The 24206-nt window shown below is 39.5% G+C and overlaps 1 protein-coding gene across 1 annotated transcript; it reads right to left on the bottom strand.

Moving 5' to 3' along the window:
- Positions 1–494: 494 nt before the first annotated feature.
- On the bottom strand, positions 495–15019 carry LOC131246657 (long chain base biosynthesis protein 2a). Its single transcript, XM_058247007.1, has 12 exons — positions 14575–15019; positions 14412–14477; positions 10515–10603; positions 10051–10196; positions 9856–9980; positions 9250–9343; positions 8951–9114; positions 4186–4347; positions 3740–3866; positions 3454–3620; positions 1803–1910; positions 495–798 (listed from the first exon to the last, which is right to left on the bottom strand). Exons 1-12 carry the CDS (start codon positions 14698–14700, stop codon positions 706–708), a joined length of 1467 nt encoding a protein of 488 aa, XP_058102990.1. The 5' UTR covers positions 14701–15019; the 3' UTR covers positions 495–705.
- Positions 15020–24206: the final 9187 nt, after the last annotated feature.

The following is a 24206-nucleotide window of genomic DNA, read 5'->3' on the forward strand; positions in this document are numbered from 1 at the left end:
TTATACCATATCCACCACTATTCATAGCCTGGCAATGTTTTCTAAGATTCACTCTGCTGCAATACCAGTTGTTGAACTGAAGAATTCATTTTCTCCAGTCTTACTGTCCAATCAAATCAACCTGCCTAAATAGTTTCATTTCCTTGCATTTGCATCCATTCCTTCGCTCTTAACATTTGACCACTTCTAAGTTTCATAACTCTGAAATCTAGAAACCATATAATGAACAATTAAACAACATTAGGGCATGTTTGGATGTACCCACACCTCTTGCTGCCAGAATGACTCCCACCCAAAAGACAACAATGTGGACCCATTTGTATTTCTATGATTTACAGCAAAAAATCAAGCAGGCAGGCATGGCCCTGACCCAAACACCCAAGAAAAAAAGATATCCATCTGTTCCACGGGAGCTATTTCACCCATGATTCGAGGGTACATCCAAACGTTGCCCAAGTGCATTCATTCACCGCAGAAAGAGGGTGGAAAAGAAGTGACTGGAAACAAGAGAACAGTCTCAGTGATAATTACTGTACTAACTGTACACAAAACAATAGCAAGAAGAGTATATAAAATAACAAGTTGGCCAAAGAATACGTTTCGCTCGGATTAACCTGTCTGCAAAAGTACAATAACATTCAGTGGAGATTCGCCGCTGGCTTGATCTAAAGCGCTTCACAGCTAATCTCTCCAACCCACAATCTTTTACTCCATCTTCTCCCTGCCTTCGATCTGATGCTTCTGAGGCTCCACTGGGAAATATTTTATGCCAATAAGGTCCCCGACTCTGCTAATGACCTGACATTTGATCATGCATAAGACGTTGATCACAATAACTAAGGCTGCATTTGGATGTACGAGTGAAGTGGATTGAGAACATCTAGTTTAATCGAGAGAGACATAAAATCAATGATTTCCTCATATTCATGGGGGGGAGTTACTTGTTACTCTGGCAGAGTATATGACGCTTGATGTGCATGCACACTGAAATTTAGATGTGGCATATATGAACTCAAATTAAACCAACCAAATTGTGAAGCACACTGTCACTAAGTCACAGTCCCAAAATCAGATTGAATGATCCATCCTAACCTCTAGTTTGCACAATTTAATTTGGATTGTATGCAATTTCTAACTGCCTGCATATCATCCATCACACTCTGCCAGAGAATCAACGTTTCTCTCCATTCACAGCGAGGAAGTAGCCCTCTTTTGCAGCTGTTTCTTTCGCCTCCAACTTTGAAATAGCATGATTGTGATTTGACATTAATATGAATGCTAAAGGTGAACATGCAGTTGAATTCAGAACCACCCAGCATAGAAATGAATTAATAACAGAAATTGGAAATTGGAATAATAACCAGAGAAAATGCCTGAAAACTGGAGAGGAAATATACAATGAGCATCCAAATATGCAACTAGCGGCTTTTCTGTTCAAGCCAGCATCTTGAAATAGAGGGGCTCACTTTCAGTGGTATAGACTGTTCGTCTGGTGGGCCCTGCTGTGTATGGGCAATGCTGAAAAGAGCTCCTCCAAAGGCAATATCAACCATTCCAAAAAAAAATTTAGGATGGCCAAACAGAAAATATAGCCAACACTCGATACAAAATGGGAAAAGGTCAACCAACCAGACGGTCCATTGGCCATCCAAAGAGGTGCCACCATGAATTGATGAAGGTTATAGTGAAGTAGTATTTTTAGTCCATTGCCCATCGAAAGGAAAGCACACCATTCAATGCCAAAAGAACCCATAAAAGTGAAGAGAAGAAGAATTTCCTATTTGCTGAGAGCTAGTAATCACCTCCAATCCTTTCATCAAATCTTCCTTGGTATGAGATGCGGAAATGCAGATTCGCGCCCTGGCCAATAGCAGTGGAGTTGCTGGGAATGCCACTGTCACAACTGCGACCTACACAGATTGGTTGGCAGGACATCTTTGATGTTAATGAAAGGTTAATAAAAGGTTAGAAGTCAAAACTGATGCTACTGAAAGCCACTACGGGCAGATTGATGCCGGTTACAGGTGTTTGCTTCATATGACAACAGGCATTTCAACAGGAATCATAACATGTATTTCAATGAATCACAAAAACAATGGAGTGTACAATTTGCGGAGGTGCAGGAGTCTGAAATGTGGGGCCTACAGTTTTGTAATTGAAACTGTTGATCTTATGGATAGCCACCATTGACAGGAGTGCCCCAAAAGTTCCCCAAATTTGGAAGGCCTTGATCTTTCAGTCAGGACATTGTTCTGAATCCTCAAAAAGATTGTATGCACCATTTGAGGCACATTGGCTAGAAGATCTACAGGCAGGTCGGGTATTGGGGTGACAACAAGCCGTTGATACGGCCAATTGGGCAAAAGCATACAATGTAGCACGGAAGTAAGGGTTTGGATCAGATCAAGCAAGAAAAAAAAAAATCAAAATAGCCCACACGGTTTTCTCTAATAGAGGAAATGCCAGTGGTGAAGTAAAGGTGCTAAGGCTGTGGAGAGACTTGGTGGGCATGCTTCATGAAGAACATCTATGTTCAAATAGCATATGAGATTGGAAGACCAAGTGAGGAACATAGAAGCACATAATGAGGAAGCATGTTGTATGCCAGCCATTTCTATTGCCTGGACTTGTGTGTTTGCTATTGAAAGCATAAAACAAAAAAGAAGAAGAAGAAGAAGGAAAGCGAAGTATTGCCAAGATCAGCCATTATGAAAGAATAATTGCCTTGTAAAGAAATCAGTGAGCATGTCAAAGATTTTCAAGCTAGCCAAACTGAGTCATTTGCAAGTTTCCTTTTACTATTTAGTTCCATAGCAAAGGCATTAACTGTTAATCTTCCTCTAAAGCATTATGCAAACAAATGAGGGGTTTTGTATGGAAGTCCTTCAAATTCGCAATCCAAATATGTAAAAAGAAATACGATATAACAAAAGAGCTTCATCTTAGCAGATATAAACAATGGCTTAAATGCTAAATCAAGAATGACTCTATATATGCAATGATAGTAATTCTGATACATTGGGATTAGGGTGCGACTCAGGCAGGTTGGGCTGGGTCGGGTTGAGGGCAACCTGAGCCCAATCCTATCTCAAAAGGACCAAACCCACAACCCGACCCGACCTGAATTCCAACCCAAGGTGCCTAACCTGAACCCAACCCAAAGTCCTCTATTCTCGACCCATCCTCAACCCGATCCAAACATGTGATTATTCATGACCCGACCTGAATTTTCTCAATCTGAACACAACCCGAATTCAAATAGGGATGGCATTTTCCAACCTGGACCCAACCTGATCAGACTAGAACTCGAGTTGGGTCAATTGGGTTCTGGTTGACCTGAACCCAAATTGCAGCCCTAGTTGGGATGGCATTATCTGTACAATTCCTGCAAGATATTTAGCAGTAAAGTGTAAACACAAATGTTATGTTAGATTGAAAGATTCATATACTCACATTCTGTCTTAGACATCCTCGAGAAAAAGCAGGGATTTTTGCTGGATTGTAAAGCATTATTGGCATCACAGGAGAGTCGTTGTCCCCAAGAACCTCAAAGCCCATCTTCTGAAGTTCTGATCGGAAAAAATTGCTGTTCTCACGGATTCGTGCCAGTTTTTGAGCCCCTGTACAGAACTAAATGTAGCCAGTCAAACCAAACAAAACCCATAGCCTTCAAGCCCTGCCTTGAGCAAGTTGTGGATTCATTCAATACAATAAAACCAAAAGGAAAATCTTTCCGTACCTCTATTGGAACCATCCTCTCCAAGAATAACTTTTATAGCAGATATAACCTGCTGTACTGCAGGAGGTGACATGGATGTCGCATACAGATGAGCTGGACATGTGTACTTCAGATATTGAATAAGCTCCTGACAATGAAAAGATAGGGCTTAACCACACAAGGTTTACAGCCTAAGTTACAAACTTCTGTTAATCAACCAAAGAATTCCTATTATCTTAGGGCAAGACATATCATAATAGTGTTCTCTTAATTTGAAATGCCAACAGTAGAGTCACACATCACTGCCAGTTAAATGTTGCCCAATGAATTGATCATACATTCCCAACCCGGTTAATTTTCAAATGTAAGGAAAAGAATGTCTGGCCTGCTTGCGCATGCATGGACCAAGTGCAACTCCATTCTATTTGCTGTTTCAAATACATAGAAGAAGAGAAGAGAAACTAAACCTTGGATCCTGCAATATAGCCTCCGCATGATCCAAATGATTTTGTAAAAGTTCCCATCATTATATCTACATCAGCAGGGTCCACTCCTAGGAGCTCACAAACACCTCTTCCTGTCTTGCCAACTGCTCCAATGCTGTGGGCCTCATCTAAATACGTGTATGCCTGCCTCAAAGATAGATACACAATGAGAAAGAGAAACCTTTGAGTTTTCATGTAACATTTCCAAGATTGAAGAAAATAGAAAGATCATCATTGTAGATAGCTGCTTATGTGAGTGAAGAGATCTGTGAGGAGCGAGGACCAGAATAAGCATCAACCATTCCCAAAATCAGATAACAAGAGTTATAAAAGAATTACATATGAGAAAAAGAAATGCTTGCATAAAAGATGAAGGTGGACATTGATAAAAAAGATGGATGAAGATTGGCAAAGTGTGAGGTTTTTTTTTTTTTGAAAGATGATAATTTATTGCTGGAAAGAGCTATGAGGCACACAGAAAGAAAAGGGGAAAAAAAAAAGGAAAAAGAAATGAGAAAAACAGAAACTAACTTAACAAGACAAAGACCTAGAAAAACTACAGAAAACAAGACCAGTCCCATGACTGGCAATGTGTGAGTTAAAATAACTTCACACCAAAAGCTACATTACACTGGGAAATCTAACTGGCACCAATTTCTTGATTAGGTGTGCAGCACACACACAAACACACTCACACACAGAAATGCTCTCCTAGGAACCAGTTCTAGTGGGAACTTCTTGAGAACATTTGACACGTGATGTGGGCACAAAATCTGGACAGTCCACTAGATGAGTCACCTCATGAAATTCCCCCTGGAAACCACCAGGCCCTCCCTCCTTCCCTCTCTGATGGGCCAATGTTCACAAATTACAGCTTAGACGACAGGACCCTTCTGATTGGTGGAGCTTTTCCTTCCAGTGCCAGCAGTTGCCAACTTTATACCATCCATTTGTAGGTCCCCAATCAGATAGCTAAGGTAGTCTGATACATGATATTTTTGTATCATGGCCGATCCAAGGTGGAATACACCCAATGAATTAGTTACAATCATGGAACATTGCATCATCTTTCCAATCTCTTGTGGGACCTCATAGTAGGACCAGTGCACTGAGCACAAAATATATAACCTCATATGACATAATATTGCCACATCAAACACTACTAAAAACAGTAAAATACCGTTGATTTTTCCTGGATCAATCCTACGGGTTTCAGGGCATATGACACTAAACATCCGCTAAGTTGGCACAGGTCATTTAAATCATGATCCACATTCAACACATATGTGACTAAAATGTGGCTAAGCTGCAGACAGATTATATAAATCACAATCACATGTTAAAAGAACAAAATATGGGAGCTGAACAAGATTGTAAATATTTTCAGAAACAATAAAGCAGGAGTAAACTTGAAGAGTAGCTGTTCAAAATAGTATTTGAGTTTCTCAGAGAGGCACTTGAAAGAGGGTGCCCTACTATATGATTCACAAACACAAGGGTACCAGGCTCCTAATTACTGAAACAATATATTTACTTGAAAGAGGTAGCTGTGTATTGCTGAATAAGTGTGGAGAAAAGTGGCAACAGATTCGGCATTGGAATAGGGAAGTGCCTATTTCAAAATGCGAGCAAAGTCCAAACAACTAGGAAGTGAGAGAGGGAGGAGGGTCCAAAGTGTGATTTGAAGCTGAAGCAGCACCTCAATAGAGGTTTCTTCAGATAAGGGACTAAAATCTTTAAAAGAGCTGCTTTGACTTCTTTACCATAAATGAATGTGCTGATTTGGGGATTATAGAAACACTTCTATATTGAAGAGGTAATGTGCAAAAAGCAGGCATATCAAAATGTTCAGGGGTCAAAAGGCACTTGCAGATGCATCCACCAAAGGTACAGTACCTCAATCCCGGGGCAAGTTCACATTAAAATACTTTGTCATTTTCTTTCCAACGAAAGAAATGAGTTATTACCATTACCATTTTTTTTTTGTAAAGATAGGCTAACATTTATTAACTAAAGAAGCAAATTACAGTGGTGGAAGGGATTCTCCAATCAAAAGATAGTGGAGTCGAGATCCATCCTTGCCAATTCATTCACCACATCATTTGCTTCCTAGGAGTATCAAGAGAGTCCCTTTTAGTTCCTTACTTCCTCCACACATCTTGACTGTATGAATAGAAAACTGAAATTTTATTGAAAAAGAAGCAAAAGAAGGGCTAATTATCCATAAAGATAATGGAAAACAATTTCTGAGTACAAGAAAATCCCTCACAACACCCTCTTTAGCTAGGGAATCCGCAATCAATTAGCTTTCTACTAACGAAATAAAAGCAGTTTGCCCTCAGCGGCCCTAGCTATAATATCACCAACAAAGAACCCAAGAAATAGTACTTATCACATCTTCTTCCACCAGCTCCACCAGAAGAGGACCACGGAAGGATTCCTGAATAACTTTGACACCTATAAGGATGGACTCCAGTTCACTCTATTTGATTCACCAAAACGTATCGAGTCAGGAGAAGGCCACACTTCTCCATGCTCATTCCTAGCCACCCCACCAATGCCCATAAGGCCCAGGATTTCTAATATTGTTTGGGAATGATCCATTGTTCAAGAGACCTCCAAAAATTCTTCTCTCTCAAATGCCCCACATAATAGCATGTAGGACTGTGCGCTAAAGGCTTCCCTCTCTAACAAATTACCCTGAAGACCAACCAGAAATCGTATAAATGTTTTGTATCGACCGATACTCTCTGATATTTCATAAGTATTAACTGATAACAGCATATATCCTCTAAAAATCATAAAAAGAAAAAAAACTTGCGGCCAATTTTTTTGGGAATATGTTCCTAGGTGTGTTCAAACAACTCCGTTTGAGTTTTTATGCATCAAAATACTAGATTGGTGGAGAATCATGATTTGAAAGGGATTTCGGGTTGAAACACTTAAGGAGGTTGTTACACAGAGCATCAGGTCCATAGACATTAGTGATTGTCAGTGGAGCTCCACTTCCATTTCACCTTCTGGATATGGCTCATATGGCTATGGGATGGGCAATTCCAGCAGCTGCAACCTGTTCACAATCATCTATAGCTATTGTCATGAGTATGCCTAGGGATACAGATATGGGCATGGCTATGGATAGATGTATCCAGGACATGTGATGTGGGTATGGCTATGAATAGATGTATCCGGGACATGTGATATGGGTATGGAGGTGTCCAGCCACAGCCACAGCCAGTGCCACTGGGAGTGATGGCAATAATTCTGGTGACTACTCAGTATGTACTGATGGGCATATTGCTAAGAATGACAACCATCAATATGTTGGAGACTACTCGACGTGGTATAATAGCCTCACCCTCATGAGCTAAGCACAATATTACAATTATGTGGCACAATAGTATTATGGTGGGCCCAATACAGTAGGGATGACAACCTTGAGTTGCCTTGTCACTCCATGTGGATTTAAGACCAAGCAATACATTTTTGTTCTTTTTTATTTTTTTATTGTATTGCTTATGTGCACGTATGAATATCACAATTATGTGGCACAATAGCATTATGGCAGACCCAATACAGTAAGGATGACAACTTTGAGTTGCCTTGTAACTCCATGCGGATTTAAGGTCAAGCTATACATTTTTGTTCTTTTTTATTTTTTTTATTGTATTGCTTATGTTTTATTGCTTGTATTTCATGACAGTTGCACGATATGAACTCATTTTGAATATAATTACAGCACGCATGACAGCTGCATAGTTTTGTCCCCTAAAAATGGCAAACTAATATGATTCTTTTTTTTCTTTTTTCTTTTTTAATTCCGAGTTGTCTAATCTCGTATCTTTAACATCTCATGAAGTTGACTGAAAAATGCCATCGTTTTTTTAAGTTTCTATTGTTTCCTTCAGGTTGCAAGACATTACACAATGCATGCAATATTTCTCGATGTTTCCCAAAATATTTATGTATCCCAGGGCTTTAGTAGAGGACATCTCAGGAAGGAATTTTTTGCCAAACCAAATCCCTTGAAACCCTAATAATATTCCAAAAAATAACTATAGATGTGGAGGCACGCAATCCTTTCCTAACATCTGCAGCATTAAAATGGAAAAGATCAAAATCACCTGTAGATAATTGTGGTTGCAGGATACACACAGGAGTTGTCATTGCTTGCAATTTAGGAGTGGGGATTTTTGGCATTGGTGCTATTCTTGATAATCAAAATAACTGACATTAACAACATCAGTCCCGCAATAGAAGAAACATTTATAACGCAAGGAACTCCTGCAAAGTAATATTTCTCAAAGCAGAATTTTTCTGTGATGTGCAGACCAATTACATACACATGTATGATGATCAGGACCATTGATTTATTGGACCGCCACATGGATGGGCCATGTGTCCACACAGTGAAGTGGGTAACCATCTGATCAGGAACCTGAAATGGGAACAAGTTGCTCAAAATAGAGCAACTGTACACATTCAACAGACAGCTCACAACTAGATGCATACAGTGAGTTGACTAATCACTGCAATTTTGGGATATAGCCCATCCATATGGTGGGCCAACATATCAACAGTCCTGATCGTAATGCATAGAACTACAATACCATGCATGGCATAATAGCATTTCTCATCCTAAAAACATCATATGTAGGAAGTCATTTGACTTCAAGCAATTTTCCCTAAGCTGAAACAATCCAATACAATGGGAAACCAAGAAGTTGTCGAATAGACAGGTCGCAACCTTATATTTCTTGCAGACTGCTATGATCTCAGGAAGTTTGCAAAGCTCCCCTTCCATGCTATAGATTCCCTCGACAACAACAATTATCTTTTTCCAGGGTCTATGTGTTCGGGGCTGTCCATCGGCAATTTGTTCCCTCAGCACTTCCTCCAAGTGCGATGGTGCTATGAGAAGGATGGTTAAAAAAAAATACAAACAAACAAACAAATACAACATGCATGAGAATAAATGAGATACAAATATGTCAAAAGGTCAAATAAAACTTCTAAATTGGAAGAAATTATACACCATAAACTCACTATTATGCTGGAAAACGCGAACTGTGGCTCCGGATCCTCGAGCACCATTGACAATTGAGTTGTGATTCAAAGAATCACTAATTATCAAGCCTCCCTGTGTATATCCATAAAGAGAAAACAATCATTGCTGTGAAAATTATTTGTTTTACTATAACTGTAAAATCCTATAAAAGAATTATTGGGTTTTGATGCCTCAGCGCGGGAATCGTATCCTGACAATCCAGAAAGTACAAGTGGGCCCATGGTTTGGTGATCCATATTGTTGATAGACGGGTCCCCCGTGGATGGGGAATGCCCCCAACTCATTGAGATTTGAAGATCCTAGCCATCCAATGTTTAGCCCTTTTTCCCAATCATCGTTGCATCTTTTTCTTAATCATCCATTTTTAGACCAATGATTAGAGGATTAGGATATGCCAATCTGGAGGTTTTGGGGCATCTATAATCCACAGTGGGGCCAATCAGACCAATGATCCTGATCAATGGACCATGGGCCTAAATTGTACAGTGGCACATCAGGACACTATTCACGTACTGGTGCATCAAGGCCCTATAATTCCTCGTGCCTATGATGCAGGCTAATCTAGTTTCATCAACTCAACAAACCTTTCCAATCAAGACTGGAATGATGGCAGAGTTTGTCACGTAGCCCATACCGAAAACTACAGCAGACGGCTTCCCAACAAATTTTGCAACCAATTCCTCCAGTTCCGTGTGCAATGTAGTGGTGCCTGATGCCATAACAATATTAGCAGGAAACTTAAGTAAATAACAATTGGATTTGTAACACAATAAACATACCTCCATCGACACGAGTGCTACAGGTGCTTGGTGAATATCTCTTCAATGATTCAATTGCACGGGGTGTGCAATATTCATCTGCTGCTGCAAACCCAAGGTAGTTATATGATCCTAAGTTAAGGCATTTACTGGTATTCATAGTTCGCCTGCAAGAAAAAGAAATTGGTTTGATTCAACTTGCTAGATCATTGCCTTCTATAATATTCCAGAAGATGACAACCAGAAGAGCACAGTGCAAGGGATGTTTCATGGTCACTAATAGAGTTCATCAGAAAATCATCACCTTGAGCACCATGATCTGTAATGAGAAACATATCCACCATGCTCCATATGATTTTAAGTATCACAGATCTGGTCTATGTTACAATTTACAAGTACATTTCTGTCCGTAGAATAAGTGAAAACCAAATTGCTAAAGAAAGGAAGACCTCAACCAAAATTCAAAAAACAATTGTGGAACTCACAAAAGTGTCTTGTTATTGTCATTAGAATACCGCTCAACCACATCAATCCAAGCATCTGGTGCACTTGCAATCGGTCTTCCAAAACAATCCTGCAAAACAAACGTTATAAAAGAAGAGGTTATTACCACAATTTGCAGCTTACATCTTCAATATATCTCAAGCCTTGGATGATAAACATGGAAGAAAAATACTAGGAAGTTTCCTTTATGTGCATATCCTGTAATATCCTCTAAATCTCTTATTATCAATGAAAAGACAGCATATGCAGTGACAAATCTAGCATTAAATGAACAGCTTGAAAGAATCATTACATAAACTGATTGACCCGTTCAAGGAAATGACCAAACACCCTAATGGTCTGCTTGTAAATATTCATAGGGTGGTTATCTTTTTGTTGCACAGTGACAACAGACAACACCCTCAGTCTATATCATCTCAAGAAACAAGTTTCTGGTTTGCAAGTTCTCAAATTAATGGATAATTTCTTTCTTCATTTCTTCGTGGTGTGGAGTGTGTGGCATGGTTTTAAAAGTCCAGCGAGTCCTATGTCCGAGTCGAATTGACTCCACGAGTCACCCCCGACTTAGGCGAGTCATGGCTCAACTCAAGACATGACAGATAGGTCAGATAGGCTGAGTCTTTTAGCAATGGTGGGTGGTATTTCTTTATTAATCTCATAGGAGTAAGTTCAGTTGTTTTCATTAACAACAATTGAAAACTTAATTGGAGGATGGAAGGATCATTTTGGAAGAGGTTGTATCTTACAGAAAATCCTTCCTCGTCGTCCTATCGGCTTACAGCAGGAGCTGTTAGTGTAGGCCATAGAGATTCAGTGACCACAGTCCCACAAACAGATCCTGGTCTATATAGCAAGGGCAATCAATATGAGCCCTTGAATTGTTAGGGACATTCTACAAGTGGTCGTTTTGATATTTCCAATGTAGATTTTGGAAGGAGTGAAATTTGTTAACTAACCCAGTGTCAGTTTAAGGGTCACCCAAACAGGATTATCCAGTGCTTGTTGTACCTTGATCTAGAAAAAGACACCAGCTGTCCTATCCATTCACATCTTTTAAAATAAACCTTCGGAAACATTTCTCTATTTATTATTATCTTTTTTACTTTATTGAAAGAATACAAACATAGATCCGAGGACTGTAGGACCTACTCTCTGCAATCGACATTGTGTGCCTCTCTCTCTCTCTCTCTCTCTCTCTCTCTCTCTCTCTCTGCAATCAGCATTGAGGAGGTAGGGTCAGGTTTTTCTTATTGCATTTGCCGCAATCAGTGAGGCCGTGACAGTGGGGCCACCTTAATGTATGTTTTGTATATCCACACCGTCCATCAGTTTTGCCAGCTCATTTCACAACATGGACCCAAAAATGAAGTAGATCCAAATCTCAAGTGGGCCACACCCCTCTCTCTCTCTCTCTCCCTCCTTTACAATCAGCGTTGGGAGGTAGGGTTACAAGGTTTTTCTTATTGCATTTGATTGGACCATGACAGTGGGGCCCACTTTAATGTATGTTTTGTATATCCACACCGTCCATCACTTTTGCCAGCTCATTTTAGGGCATGGGCCCAAAAATGAAGCAGATCCAAATCTTAGGTGGGCCACACCACAGGAAATGGTGGTGATAGAATGCCCACCATTAAAACTTCCTAGGGCCCACTGTAATGTTTATTTGCCATCCAACCCGTTGATAAGGTCACAAAGACCTGGATGAAGGGAAAACACAATTATCAGCTTGATCTAAAACATTTTGTGGCCCATGAGAAGTTTTTATTGGTGAGAGTTCAGTCACCACTGTTTCCTATGGTGTGGCCTACCTGAGATTTGGATCTTCTTCATTTTTGGGCCCTTGCCCTAAAATGAGCTGGAAAAACTGATAGATGGCGTGGATATACAAAAGATTCATCAAGGTGGGCCCCAAAATCCATGCTGATCAGATGGCCCTCATTGTCTTATTATTCGAATTCAAATGGCTGATTTAGTATGACTTTTGGGTTATTTAATGTAACAGTTGGCCCTTATTACTGGATTCCTGAATTAGGTAATTAGAAGAAGAGACTATTTCATGAAGTTGAAGTGGGCAAAATCAGGGAAAAAAAAAAAAACGGAAGAAAAAATCCCCACTTCTTCTTGAGGTCACCAATTTTATTTGGAAAGGGGTTAGTTAGTGTCATTGGATCAAACTGATTCTTGAGAAGCCATGAGCAATCAAATGTCTAGTCCTTTTGACGGTTGGTGCGAACTAATGGTTGGACCTTTTATAATTAGTGCTGTCTTTTTTTTTCACGTCATTGATAAAATGATTAGGATTGACTACAACAAAATGATTTTTCAAAAGATATGGCAATCCAAGGTGGGAAACATGATGGACAATCCAAATCTGTGTTGAACCTTTCAACACGATTAATTCTTTTTTTAGAAGGTAAGACATAAGAGTTTTCAGTATTTCTGATAAGGATTTATGAAAATTATTGCTTGTGGTTTTTCAGTAATTAAAATATCGTTGAGCCACTCTTGTTATCCTTAATCCTTAGCATCAAAGGCCTTGGTTTATAACCTTAAAGTTTGGGCTTACTGAACAGGATAACATGCTGGTATTAAGATAGTAACTTTATGACATGTCTAGTGGAATTTGATGCGGAAGGAAAATGATGAGAAGTGAATCATATAATGTTTTAATTCAATAACACACTTTGGTTTTTTGGTGTTGAGCTTACCAGTTTCCATGAAGGCATGAACTGATCAAAGCCGCGAGAGTTTCAAGTCCATTTGTCTTTCACATTCTTCATTGCACCATTTTGTAAGATACTTAAATGTGATAGAAAGGCATCATCTAGTCTTTTTGTTTTGCCTAGTTTTTATTCATTTTGAGCTTTGATATTTTTACTAATGTATTTTGTGTGGTTAAAGAAGATGTTATTGATGTACTTTGTTTGTTTGATCTACTATCAATATTTTTAGTTTACCTCCAATGCTTATATTAAGTTATTGCTCTACATTCAGGTATTTTGAATCAATGGGCACACTTTTATGGCTCACTTGATTACTGGTTTAGAATAAGAATATGCTTAAATATTCATCTAGATGGGTTTAATAAAATGATATATTTTGTGGCAAGCTTTCTTATGTGATTATAACATTTTGGAACGATTCCCAACTCTTAAGTTCTACTTGGTGTAAATACACCAATACTTATCTGCAATTGACTTGCATCTTACTCAAACACAAAAAAAACGACTTTACCTGCAACTGACTTACAACTCATCCAACCAGGCAGAATGTAAGTGACTTTCACCTAAAAGTCACTTTGAGGTGCTTTTCGGGGAAACTCATTAACAACTTGAAAATTTACTGGCATCAAAATGACCTTTAAGGGATTAAATCTCCATTTCCATTTGCAAAAAAAACAAAAAAAACCCACATGAATTTATGAAACAACCTTTGCCCCTAATTAGGGAAAAATATCAATTAATAAGTATAACTGTGTGTTTGGGCGCTCGGTGTATTTGAAAGTGCAACCATTCCAGCAATCACCTTTTGCAATTTCAAACAAGAAAAGAACCTCTGCCACCCAAACACCCCAACTTTCAAATTGTTGGAATTTGAAGAGCGCCTTATATCCTCCCGGATCAGGACTTGCCCATTTCATGAATATGAACTTAGACAATACCAGATCCATGGAAATCAAGATTTGGACGGACATCCAAACGCACTAATCTCCAAAAATAAAAAATAAAAATCCACCGCAGGTGAAAACAGATCATCTATAAACTATTACAGTCAAGAATCGAGGAATAGAGAGAGAGAGAGAGAGAGAGAGAGAGAGAGAGAGAGAGAGAGAGAGAGAGAGAGAGAGAGAGAGAGAGAATCATCTGTCGAATTACTTGAATACGGAGATATAACCGACGGGTGTAGAAATCCTCGAGGCCAAGACAGATCGGCGCGTATCCCTGCACACAAGAGAACTCTGTCGGTTGAATATCGGAGATGTAGGAAATGAAATCGAAAGGGAGAGAAGATGAAGATGATGATGATGATGGTACGGACGTGGAGATTGTTGGAGGTGGACCAATCGAGCACTTTACGGAAGAGATCTCTGATCTGGCCGAAGGCGAAGAGGAGGCCGTAGCTGAAGAGGGTTGTGAGAGCGGTGATGTATGGGATTGTGATCATCTCGACGGATGGATCTGGGGCTGGTTTGAGAAAATACGAAAAGAATGCGGCGGTAAAGTTGGAATTGCTGTGATATGAGATTTAAATCTGAGAGAGAGAAGGGTATTCTGGGAAGGAATCTGAGACAGGGATCCGAACGTGGGAGCTCCCGTCAGAGAGGGCGGGCGGCCAATCCTCTCTCACGCGTACTTTGTTTCTTGTATGGATGAAGAGGGAGGAAGAGAAGAACTTTGTTGCTCTGGCGGACTGTGATGCTTCATACTCGTGCAGTCAGGTATTGAAAGCCTGGAATATGATGAAGGGTTGTGATTCCGTAGGTGGAGCGGATTCGGTCAGCTAGGGGGAACACGGCCAGGCCGTCGCCAGAAGCCCACATTGATGTATGTGTTGTATATCCATGCCATCCCTCCGTTTTGGTGTATCATTTTAGGGCATGGGCCAAAAAAATCAAGTAATTCAAATATCTGATGAACCACATCGCATAATAAAAGAGTGGTGACTTAAGGGCCACCACATCGCATAAAAGACTGGTTCTGGGCCCACCTGTTGATAAGGTGACATAGACTGCTGGATAAAGGGAAATTATATGTATCTGATCCAAAGCTTTTGTGGCTTACAAGAAGTTTTTGATAGTAAATCACCTTGTTTTATGTGGCGTGGTCCACCTAAGATTTAGACCTACTTTGTTTTTGTGCCCATGTCTTAAAATGAACCGGCAAAATAGATGAACGGTAAGGATGAGTCAGATCCCAGTAGAAAGTAGGAATGACCTTATGAACGGTTTAGATGGCAAATAATCTTAGTGGACATAGGAAGGTTTGAACGGCAAGCATTTTCCAGCCCACATAAAGAACGGATTTCTCACAAATATCCAGTGTCCCACACGTAACTTCCGGTCCTGCTCCACCCTATACCCTGTCAGGCAATTGCCTGTGGCCAGCACTCCAATGGAGAAGCGAGTTCGTAGATCCCTGACTGTGGGACCCAGATTAATACATGTGTCTTATATCAATGCCGTCCATCTGTTTCTCCAGCTCATTTTAGAGCATGACTTAAAAAATGCAGCAGATAAAAATCTCAGGTGGACCACACCATAGGAAACAATGGTGATTAAATGCTTACCATTAAAAACTTCCTAAGCCCCACCGTAATGTCTATTTTCCATCCAACCTGTTGATGAGGTCTCACAGACCTGGATGAAGGGAAAACAAAATTATCAGGTTGATTCAAAACTTTTGTGGCTTAGTTTATACTGGTCAACCAACGTTATTTCCTATGATGTGGTCGACTTTAGATTTGGATCCGGTTTAGTTTTTGGGCCCATGCCCTAAAATGATCTGGAAAAACGGATGGACGGCGTGGATATAAGATACATACACTACAGTGGGCCCCACAGTCAGGGATCCACCGACATGGGTGGATCTTATCCGGGGACCCACCGAAGCCACTCCCCCTCACGTGAGGGCCCAGGGGGCGGAAGACGAACCGGAGATCCGGGCGTATGCTGCACACGCGGTAAAGATCTAGATGTACGGTATAGTTGTTTGTGATCCAGACTGTTAATTAATTTGGGTATATGATGATCATGCCATGTATCAAAAATAAGATCGGCCTGCTAACGAGGTGGATCAAACTTGTATGAGAAAATGGGTAGTTGGAAAATTAATTCGACGTTCCAAATTCAAAGAAAATGTGTGGCTCACTCAATGAGTTTTCTGCCATGAATTTTTTCACGTGACATACTTGAAGTGTCCACTAGCTGATGAATGGCCCAGATCTCTGAAAAACTATCCCTACGTCCATATATCTAATACGTATCCGGTTGTCCCTCGTTACCCAACGGTGCCGAAATCGTCTACAACACCAACGCATAAAACACCTACTCTTTTGCCCCCGTGTTTTGTGTGGGAAATCCACTCCGTCCATCAGGTGATGAATCTTACTTTAACCGTGCATAAAAAATATCACCTGTTTAAAATCTCAGATGGGCCACACCAATGGGAATAACATAAAATTGCGCCTAAACCTTCTAAGTTCAAGATTTGTAGCTGGCCTGAGTAATGAATCAGGCTGAGTTTGCACGGTCCCTTCATTATTTTGGTTGAGTCCTGAATGAACGGTTTTGATGAAAGGTATGCACAATGGTGGCCCCACACACAAACCATGTTTAGCATCCCAACTCCATTATTTCCTGGGGTGGCCCACCTGAGTTTTTAATCCAGAGACTTTTGAAACCCGTACCTACCACGTGATTGAGGGAGTTGATTTTACATGTCCAACAAAGATGGTGGGCCAAAGAGGTTGGGTGTTTTACCAGCTGCGTGAAACAGATGTTTTCAACGCTTCCTATCCCACTGGTCCAACAGGAGCTTGAGTTGCGTGCAATTACACTCCGAGGCAGATTCAAAACTCAGTGGGCCACACCACAGGAAAAGGTGAGGATTGATATGCCAACGGTTGAAACTTTCATTAGGCCCAACATGGTATTTATATGTCATCCAAGCCCGTTCATGAGGTGATTCCAATTAGGATGCAGAGAAAACACAAACACCATCCTAATTTAAAACTCAAGTCATCGATGGTGTGCATTCTATCCCTAATATTCACTGTGATGTGGCTTACCTGAGTTTTGTACATATTTTATTTTTGGACTGACGCTTTAAAATGATTTGGCAGAACTGATGGGCGGAGTGGAAATCACAAGGACATCTCAATGGACCCCACAAAGCTTTGGGTTATACGGACATCTCATATGGATTAATTAATGAATAATACAGTGGGATGCTGATTCGAATGAATGACTTGATTGACATTTGTCGAAGGCTGGGATGAAAAGGCACTGAACAGTCCCGACCATATATCCAAGGATTTGGACGCTTTTGATTTGAGTTACATGCATGCCAAGTGACAATTTTGAGAGGCGACGCTCCTGTGTGGTAGGGACGCGGATTTCCTGGAAAAGCTTTGGCAGGAAGCTCCTGCGCTGGAAACCCAGGTGGCCCCACTGTGATGTTTGTGAAAAATCCTCTCCGTGCATCTGTTTTGTGAGTTCATTTAAAGACACATTGTTAAAAATTAACCGTACCCAAAGCTTAAGTGAGCTGAAAACATAATAATTAAACATGCATAGTTGAAGTATTTGTAAGGTTAAATAAGTTTTGATTCATGCTGATATTTTTGTTTTTAATTCTTCCCAGTGGGAATGAATTTACCAACGTAGGTACGGCATCTAAACAATATTGTTGAATTCGTGAAGGTTTCGACAACTTTTCTAACCACATTTTTCCATCGGTACGGCCTACTTGAGCTTTGTATACATTCAATTTAGACAACACATCTTAGAATGAACTCACAAAACAGATAGACAAGAAGGATTTCCGGCAAACATCACGGTGAGCCCCACCTAAGTTCCCACCGAGGAACTCCTTACGAAAGGCTTTTGCAGGAAATCCGCATCCGTGTGATAGTTCCAGACGCGGATCAGCTACTGACACATTGTGCAGCGAGATTGAGACTGGCACAGAAGTGACGTCTCACGAAGTTCTGTGGGGCCCACTATAATGTATGTGTTGCATCCATACCATTCATCCATGTGAAGAGATTATTTTAGGGCATGATACAAAGAACATGGCAGATCGAAAGTTGGAGTGGACCCCACCATAAAAAAACAGTAGGGAGAGTGACGACCGCTGTCAGAATCTTTGTAAGGTCCACTATGTTTATTTGAGATCCAACTTGTTCATAAGCTAAAATAGACATGAAAGAAGGGAAAACACAAATATCAGCTTGATCGAAAGCTTTTGTGGCCTTTAGAAGTTTTAACGGTGGGCATCACTCTCCCCACTATTTTCTGTGTTGGGATCCACTAGAGCTCTGTATCTCACTCATTATTTTGGCTCATGCCCTAAAATAATCTCTTCAAATGGATGGACGGTGTGGATACCAAACATACATCACAGTGGGCTCTACAAAACTTGGTAACGTCACTTCAACTGGGAGTCTGGCTACTTAACCTGTCAGTAGCTAATCCGCTTCCCGTAGGTCCAACTCGCGAGGTTGCTAGTGTGCCACCTATGAACATGTGTTGAACCCACCAGGCAGGTCTCCACCTGAGCGGATTAGCTGGTGAGATGATCACTAGCATATTTATGGTTACTTGATTTGGCGGAATTTAACTGGACGACACGGACAGTGAAACAATAGGGCTAGTAGGATGCATGTTTGGAAGTTGTCTGGTATTGGTATGCCCCATCCATTATTGGACCGGGTGGCCCAATTAAATTTCACTATTTGACTACCACTAGTGGAACAACTTTCAAACGTATTTTGTGTGCACTTTATTTTTTATAGTGCCGTGTCACCAATTAAATCCCACCACATTAGATCACCGAGGATATTCCAAATGCAGACCATGCTATTGGACAATGCTCTATAGGCCTTGCCATGATATATGTGTTTTATCCACGTTGTTCATTTATTTTTCCATAGATCATTTGACGTAGGGATGAGTGTGATGAGGTCGATCACTATCTTCCTCAAGGATAACTACTCCGAATCTACAGAGCTTTTCCGGACTCCTCACAGAGACTTCTCAAATCCACGAGGAAAGAAAGTAAGAAAATAGAAATAAATTCAAATTTTAATTGATTGAAATAAACGAGTTCACAACCCTTTAAATAGGGATACCAAGCAATGAGAGAGAAATCAGAAGCAGACTATAATTAAAACTCTTAGAAATTTGTAACTCATTATAAATAGTAAATTTACTTTTTTACAGTAAGTGTCCTATGTGGCTTAACCACGTTATTCTCTTAATTAATCTAAGTACTTTTCATGTTGGACACAACTCCTAAAGCCCAATGGATGAAGATTTATAATCAAACTAAAACTTATTATTTATAGTAAAAACAGAACTAAACATAGAATTTGGCCGTCAATATGATAGAATCTTGCAAATTTGGCGTAGGTAACCCGGCATAGCTGGGTTGGTTGGCTAAAGTAGCTTGTCCTACCCCAAAATCATATATGGCACGTCGAGTAACTCATTTCGGTTTGCGAGATATGCCTGTTTTAAGGTTCTGATGGTCTTGATAGCTTCTGCCTTTGATCGGGCCTTCTTTGGTCCATCTTGAACATGAAAGTGTCCGCAACCCAGTCTACATCAGTCCCCTCCACTTCAAAAGAACTTGTCCTCAAGTTCTCGTGCTACTTTGGTTCATAATAATCTGTCTGGTGTACCGTAATGATACTCGGATCAAAAGTTATGATCAATTTACGTTCCACCTTCTTTTGGTCCAACCGTGCTAAAAATGTATCTATAATACTTTCTACATCAGACCCCTCCTCTTGGAAAAAACTCGTCCTCGAGTTACTCAAGGGACTTGGATCATGATTCTGAGATAACTTTTGATGCCGATGTTTATTAGCCATTTTCTTGTATTTGACATTAGGCTCTTGAGTTGACACAATACATATACTCATGCTCTCCTTGACTTGCTAGTATGGATCAATTCCTTCACTTCTACCTTCAAGATCTTATATTCATTCTGATAATGTGGGCAATTAGGCAGACTTATCCATGTGACAAGATCAATGTGGTTTTATATATTTTGTATGTGAGGTAATTTATCAGGGAGTTCATCGAACACAATTGCCTTAAACTTCTACAATATTGGTTTTAAATCCCTTCGGATGTTCATAAGCTCCATATATTCTTTTTTTTTCAACTAATGGATATATATATCATGTTTCCTTAGATTGTTTAACAAAAGTATGTTCAGTTGTGAGAGATTGTCCCTCCACTTTAGAAGTCTTGGGTTGGTTCTCCCTTCCCATAGGGGCGAGGGTTATCTTTTTACCATCTTTAATAAATATAAATAAGTTATCTTGATCCCTATGTGTAACATCAATATTATTTTACTAGAGTTAACCAAGTAACATGTGGCAAGCTTCCATATCAACCACATCACACGTTACTTCATCCTTATAATATTTACCAATGGAAAAAGATATGCGACATCGTTCAGTTATCTCTATTTTGTTGACCTCCTTGATCCATCCAATCGTGTATGAAGATAGGTGTCTTTCTGTTTTCAGTTGTAGTTTTTCTACCATTATTTTTGACACGAAATTCCCATCGCTCCTAACATCGATGATCACATTACACACTTTTTTGTATGCAGTGCACCTTGTTCGAAAGATGTTGTGTCGTTGTAAATTTATCTCTACCTTTGGCATATACAATGACTTCATCATGTTCACAGTAGTAGCTTGTGATTCACCATTATTGGTGGGTGCTATGTGGAAATCGAGGTTGCTTCGTACAATGACCATAAGCGGTTGAGTGTCACCTTAGGCTCAGGGCAGAATTAGTGCATCTGCAATATGGTTAAGGGTTGTCTGCAGCCCTTGCATGGTCAACTGACTCTCCTGGTGGAAAGCCTCCATTCTTTCATAAAGATGACAATTTCCCGGATCACCGTCCACAGAATTTTGATTTATACCTTTGTTGTTTGCCATCGGCCCGGGGGGAGTCCTCGCTCTGATACCAATTGACATAGAGATGAACGTGATGAGGTCAATCACCGTCTTCCTCAAGGATAACTACTCCGAATCCATGGAGCTTATTTAGATTCCTCATAGAGACTTCTCGAATCCATGAAGAAAGAAAGCAAGAAAATATAAATAAATTCTAATAATTTTGAAATTTAATTGATTGATTGAAAGAAACGAGTTCACAACCCTTTAAATAGGGATACCAAACAATAAGAGAGAAATCAGAAGCAAACTATAACTAAAACTCCTAAAAATTCGTAACTCACTATAAATAGTAAATTTACTTTTTATAGTAAGTGTCCTATGTGGCTTAACGACGTTATTCTCCTAATTATTCTAAGCACTTTTCATGTTGGACACAACTTCTAAAGCCCAATGGATGAAGAGTTATAATCAAACTAAAACTTACTATTTATAGGAAAAACAGAACTAAACATGAAATTCGGCCGTCGATATGATGGAATCTTGCAAGTTCGGCATGGATAACCCGGCACAGCCTGGTTGGTTGTCTAAAGTAACTCATCTTACCCCAAAATCATATATAGTACGTCGAGTAACTCGTTCCGTTTTGCGATATATGTTTGTTTTAAGATTCTGCCGGTCTTGATAACTTCTGCCTCTGATCGGGCCTTCTCTGGTCCATGTGTCCGTGACCCGTTCTACATAATCATTTTAGGGCGTGGGCCCAAAAATAAGACAAATCCAAATCTTAAGTGGACCACGCTACAAGAAAATAATGATGAGTGAATGCTCACCATTAAAAACATCCCAAGGCCCATTGTAATTTTTATTTATCATCCAACTTATTGATTAGGTCACATGGACTCGAATGAAGTAAAAACATAAATATAAACTTCAACTAAAACTTTTATGGCCCCTAAGAAAATTTTAAGGTAGGCGCTCGATCACCAAACATTTCTTGTGGTGTGGTCCACATGAGATTTGCATTTACCTCATTTTTGGGCTCAAGCACTAAAATGATATGAAAAAGTGGATGGGCGGTGTAGATAAAACACATGCATCATGGTGGGGGCCACGTGCACCATCTAATGGCTATTGACTAGTGACAACGTTAGTAGGCAATTCACGTCGAAATATCCCTCGTCATTTGATTGTTGGAAACTGCGGAAATACCCAGATACGAATCTAGTAAAGTACACATAATGGCACAACTAAGTCCAAAAAAAAAAAAAAATCTAAATTTTACATGGGAAAATCCTTGCAGGAAAAAGTCACGACACAAAAGCGATAAGTAATACACTATGAAAACATAAATTATAATAAATGAAGTCTTACCGATTCGAACAAACCTTGAATCTCTTTCCACGAACCCTAAATTTACCCTTGAACCCTTAGGAACAAATTAGAAAACCTTAATACATATCTCTCTCCCTTCTAAAACCCGATTACACTTGATATATGTAGTGCTACAACCGAAATAGGAAATAACTTACACACTTATGCAATTTTGTGTGCATCTTCGATTTAACGTTCGATGGCATTGACGCTTGATTGAGGATCTGTCGATGGCATCGAACTCAGTCGATGTTATCAAGTAGCAACACTAAAACATTCAAGCAACCAACTTGAATTTTTTGAATTTTTTTGATGGGATCGAGCACATGTCGATGGCATCGACCTTTACTCGATGGCATCAATAGACCCTGTTATTGACAGACTTAAGACGCCAATAATATCGATCACTCCTAATTTGGCTATCGATTCAATTATAACAGGTGGGGCCCATAGTTTCATAATCTAGACCATTGATTTGTTGTGTCTCGTTGTGGATGGATTGTGCCTTGAAGATCTCTCATATAAGAAGATCCCCGTGGTTACATCTTAAAACAATTTAGAATGTGAGCCGTTGTTGTATCTCTCTCTCTCTCTCTCTCTCTCTCTCTCTCTCTCTCTCTTTTAATGGTTTGAATTATCCACTTATTAAAATCGAAAACTTGCAAAATGTCGTGGAAGACTACATTAGTCTTATGTCACATCATGAAGGTTTGCTAAGTCCACATGCGTTATGACCTTGCTCATGCACACATTGGAGCACTTGCCCATATGGCATATGTGTGAAGGATCAAGCTTGCCATGAGATATGACCTAACAAGTCAATGAGTTCATGAAAAAATGTGGTCATGGTGTACAAAACAAATGAACAATTATGAAAGAAATCATTTAGGCCTTCATTTGTTTTTAGAATCTTACCTACCCGAGGATTGAGTTGTAGACACTCCACTTGATATAAGAAAACCTACTTAGCTTGATCTAAACCAGTGGTTGAATCCAATTCTAGAAGCACCCAAATCAAATTCCAACCTAAAAAACTCTTATATCCGGACAGAGGGTGTCACGTCTCGAAATTCAGTATCCAAGTTGGCCAAGCCTGGATCCGAATTTACGGGCTATGAGTTGACTTTAAACAAAATATATACCACAACCCATATTATTTTTATGATTTTCAAGACAATCAGAGTAACTAAAATGGGTCAAAATAATTAATATTAAATAACATCCATAAATCAATCCTTGAATATTTAATTACATTGATATTTAAAAATAATTAATAACAACATACATTGAACATTGATTAATTTCTAAATAAATATGGGAAAAAGTCTTCGATCTTGCCCAACTAATTCTTCATATACAAACCTTGCAAAATAATATATACGGGTGTGAGCATGACGGCTCATAGGGTCATATCCTTCCCAAAATTGAAAATTTTACGTTAACACCGATACAATTCAACAAAATAATATGATCAATTAAGATTTTTGAATTGACATTTTACATGACAATAATAACAATTTATTTTTTATAATAATAAAATAAGATAATACAATCATCTAAAATCCTTTTTTGGTTTAATTCAAGGCAGATCATCCGTATGTGTTGATCCTTTTAGGGAATGACTCTCGACAAAACACCAGTGTCGATCCTTTCAG

This window comes from Magnolia sinica, chromosome 5, assembly GCF_029962835.1.
Source record: "Magnolia sinica isolate HGM2019 chromosome 5, MsV1, whole genome shotgun sequence".
Taxonomy (NCBI): Eukaryota; Viridiplantae; Streptophyta; class Magnoliopsida; order Magnoliales; family Magnoliaceae; genus Magnolia; species Magnolia sinica.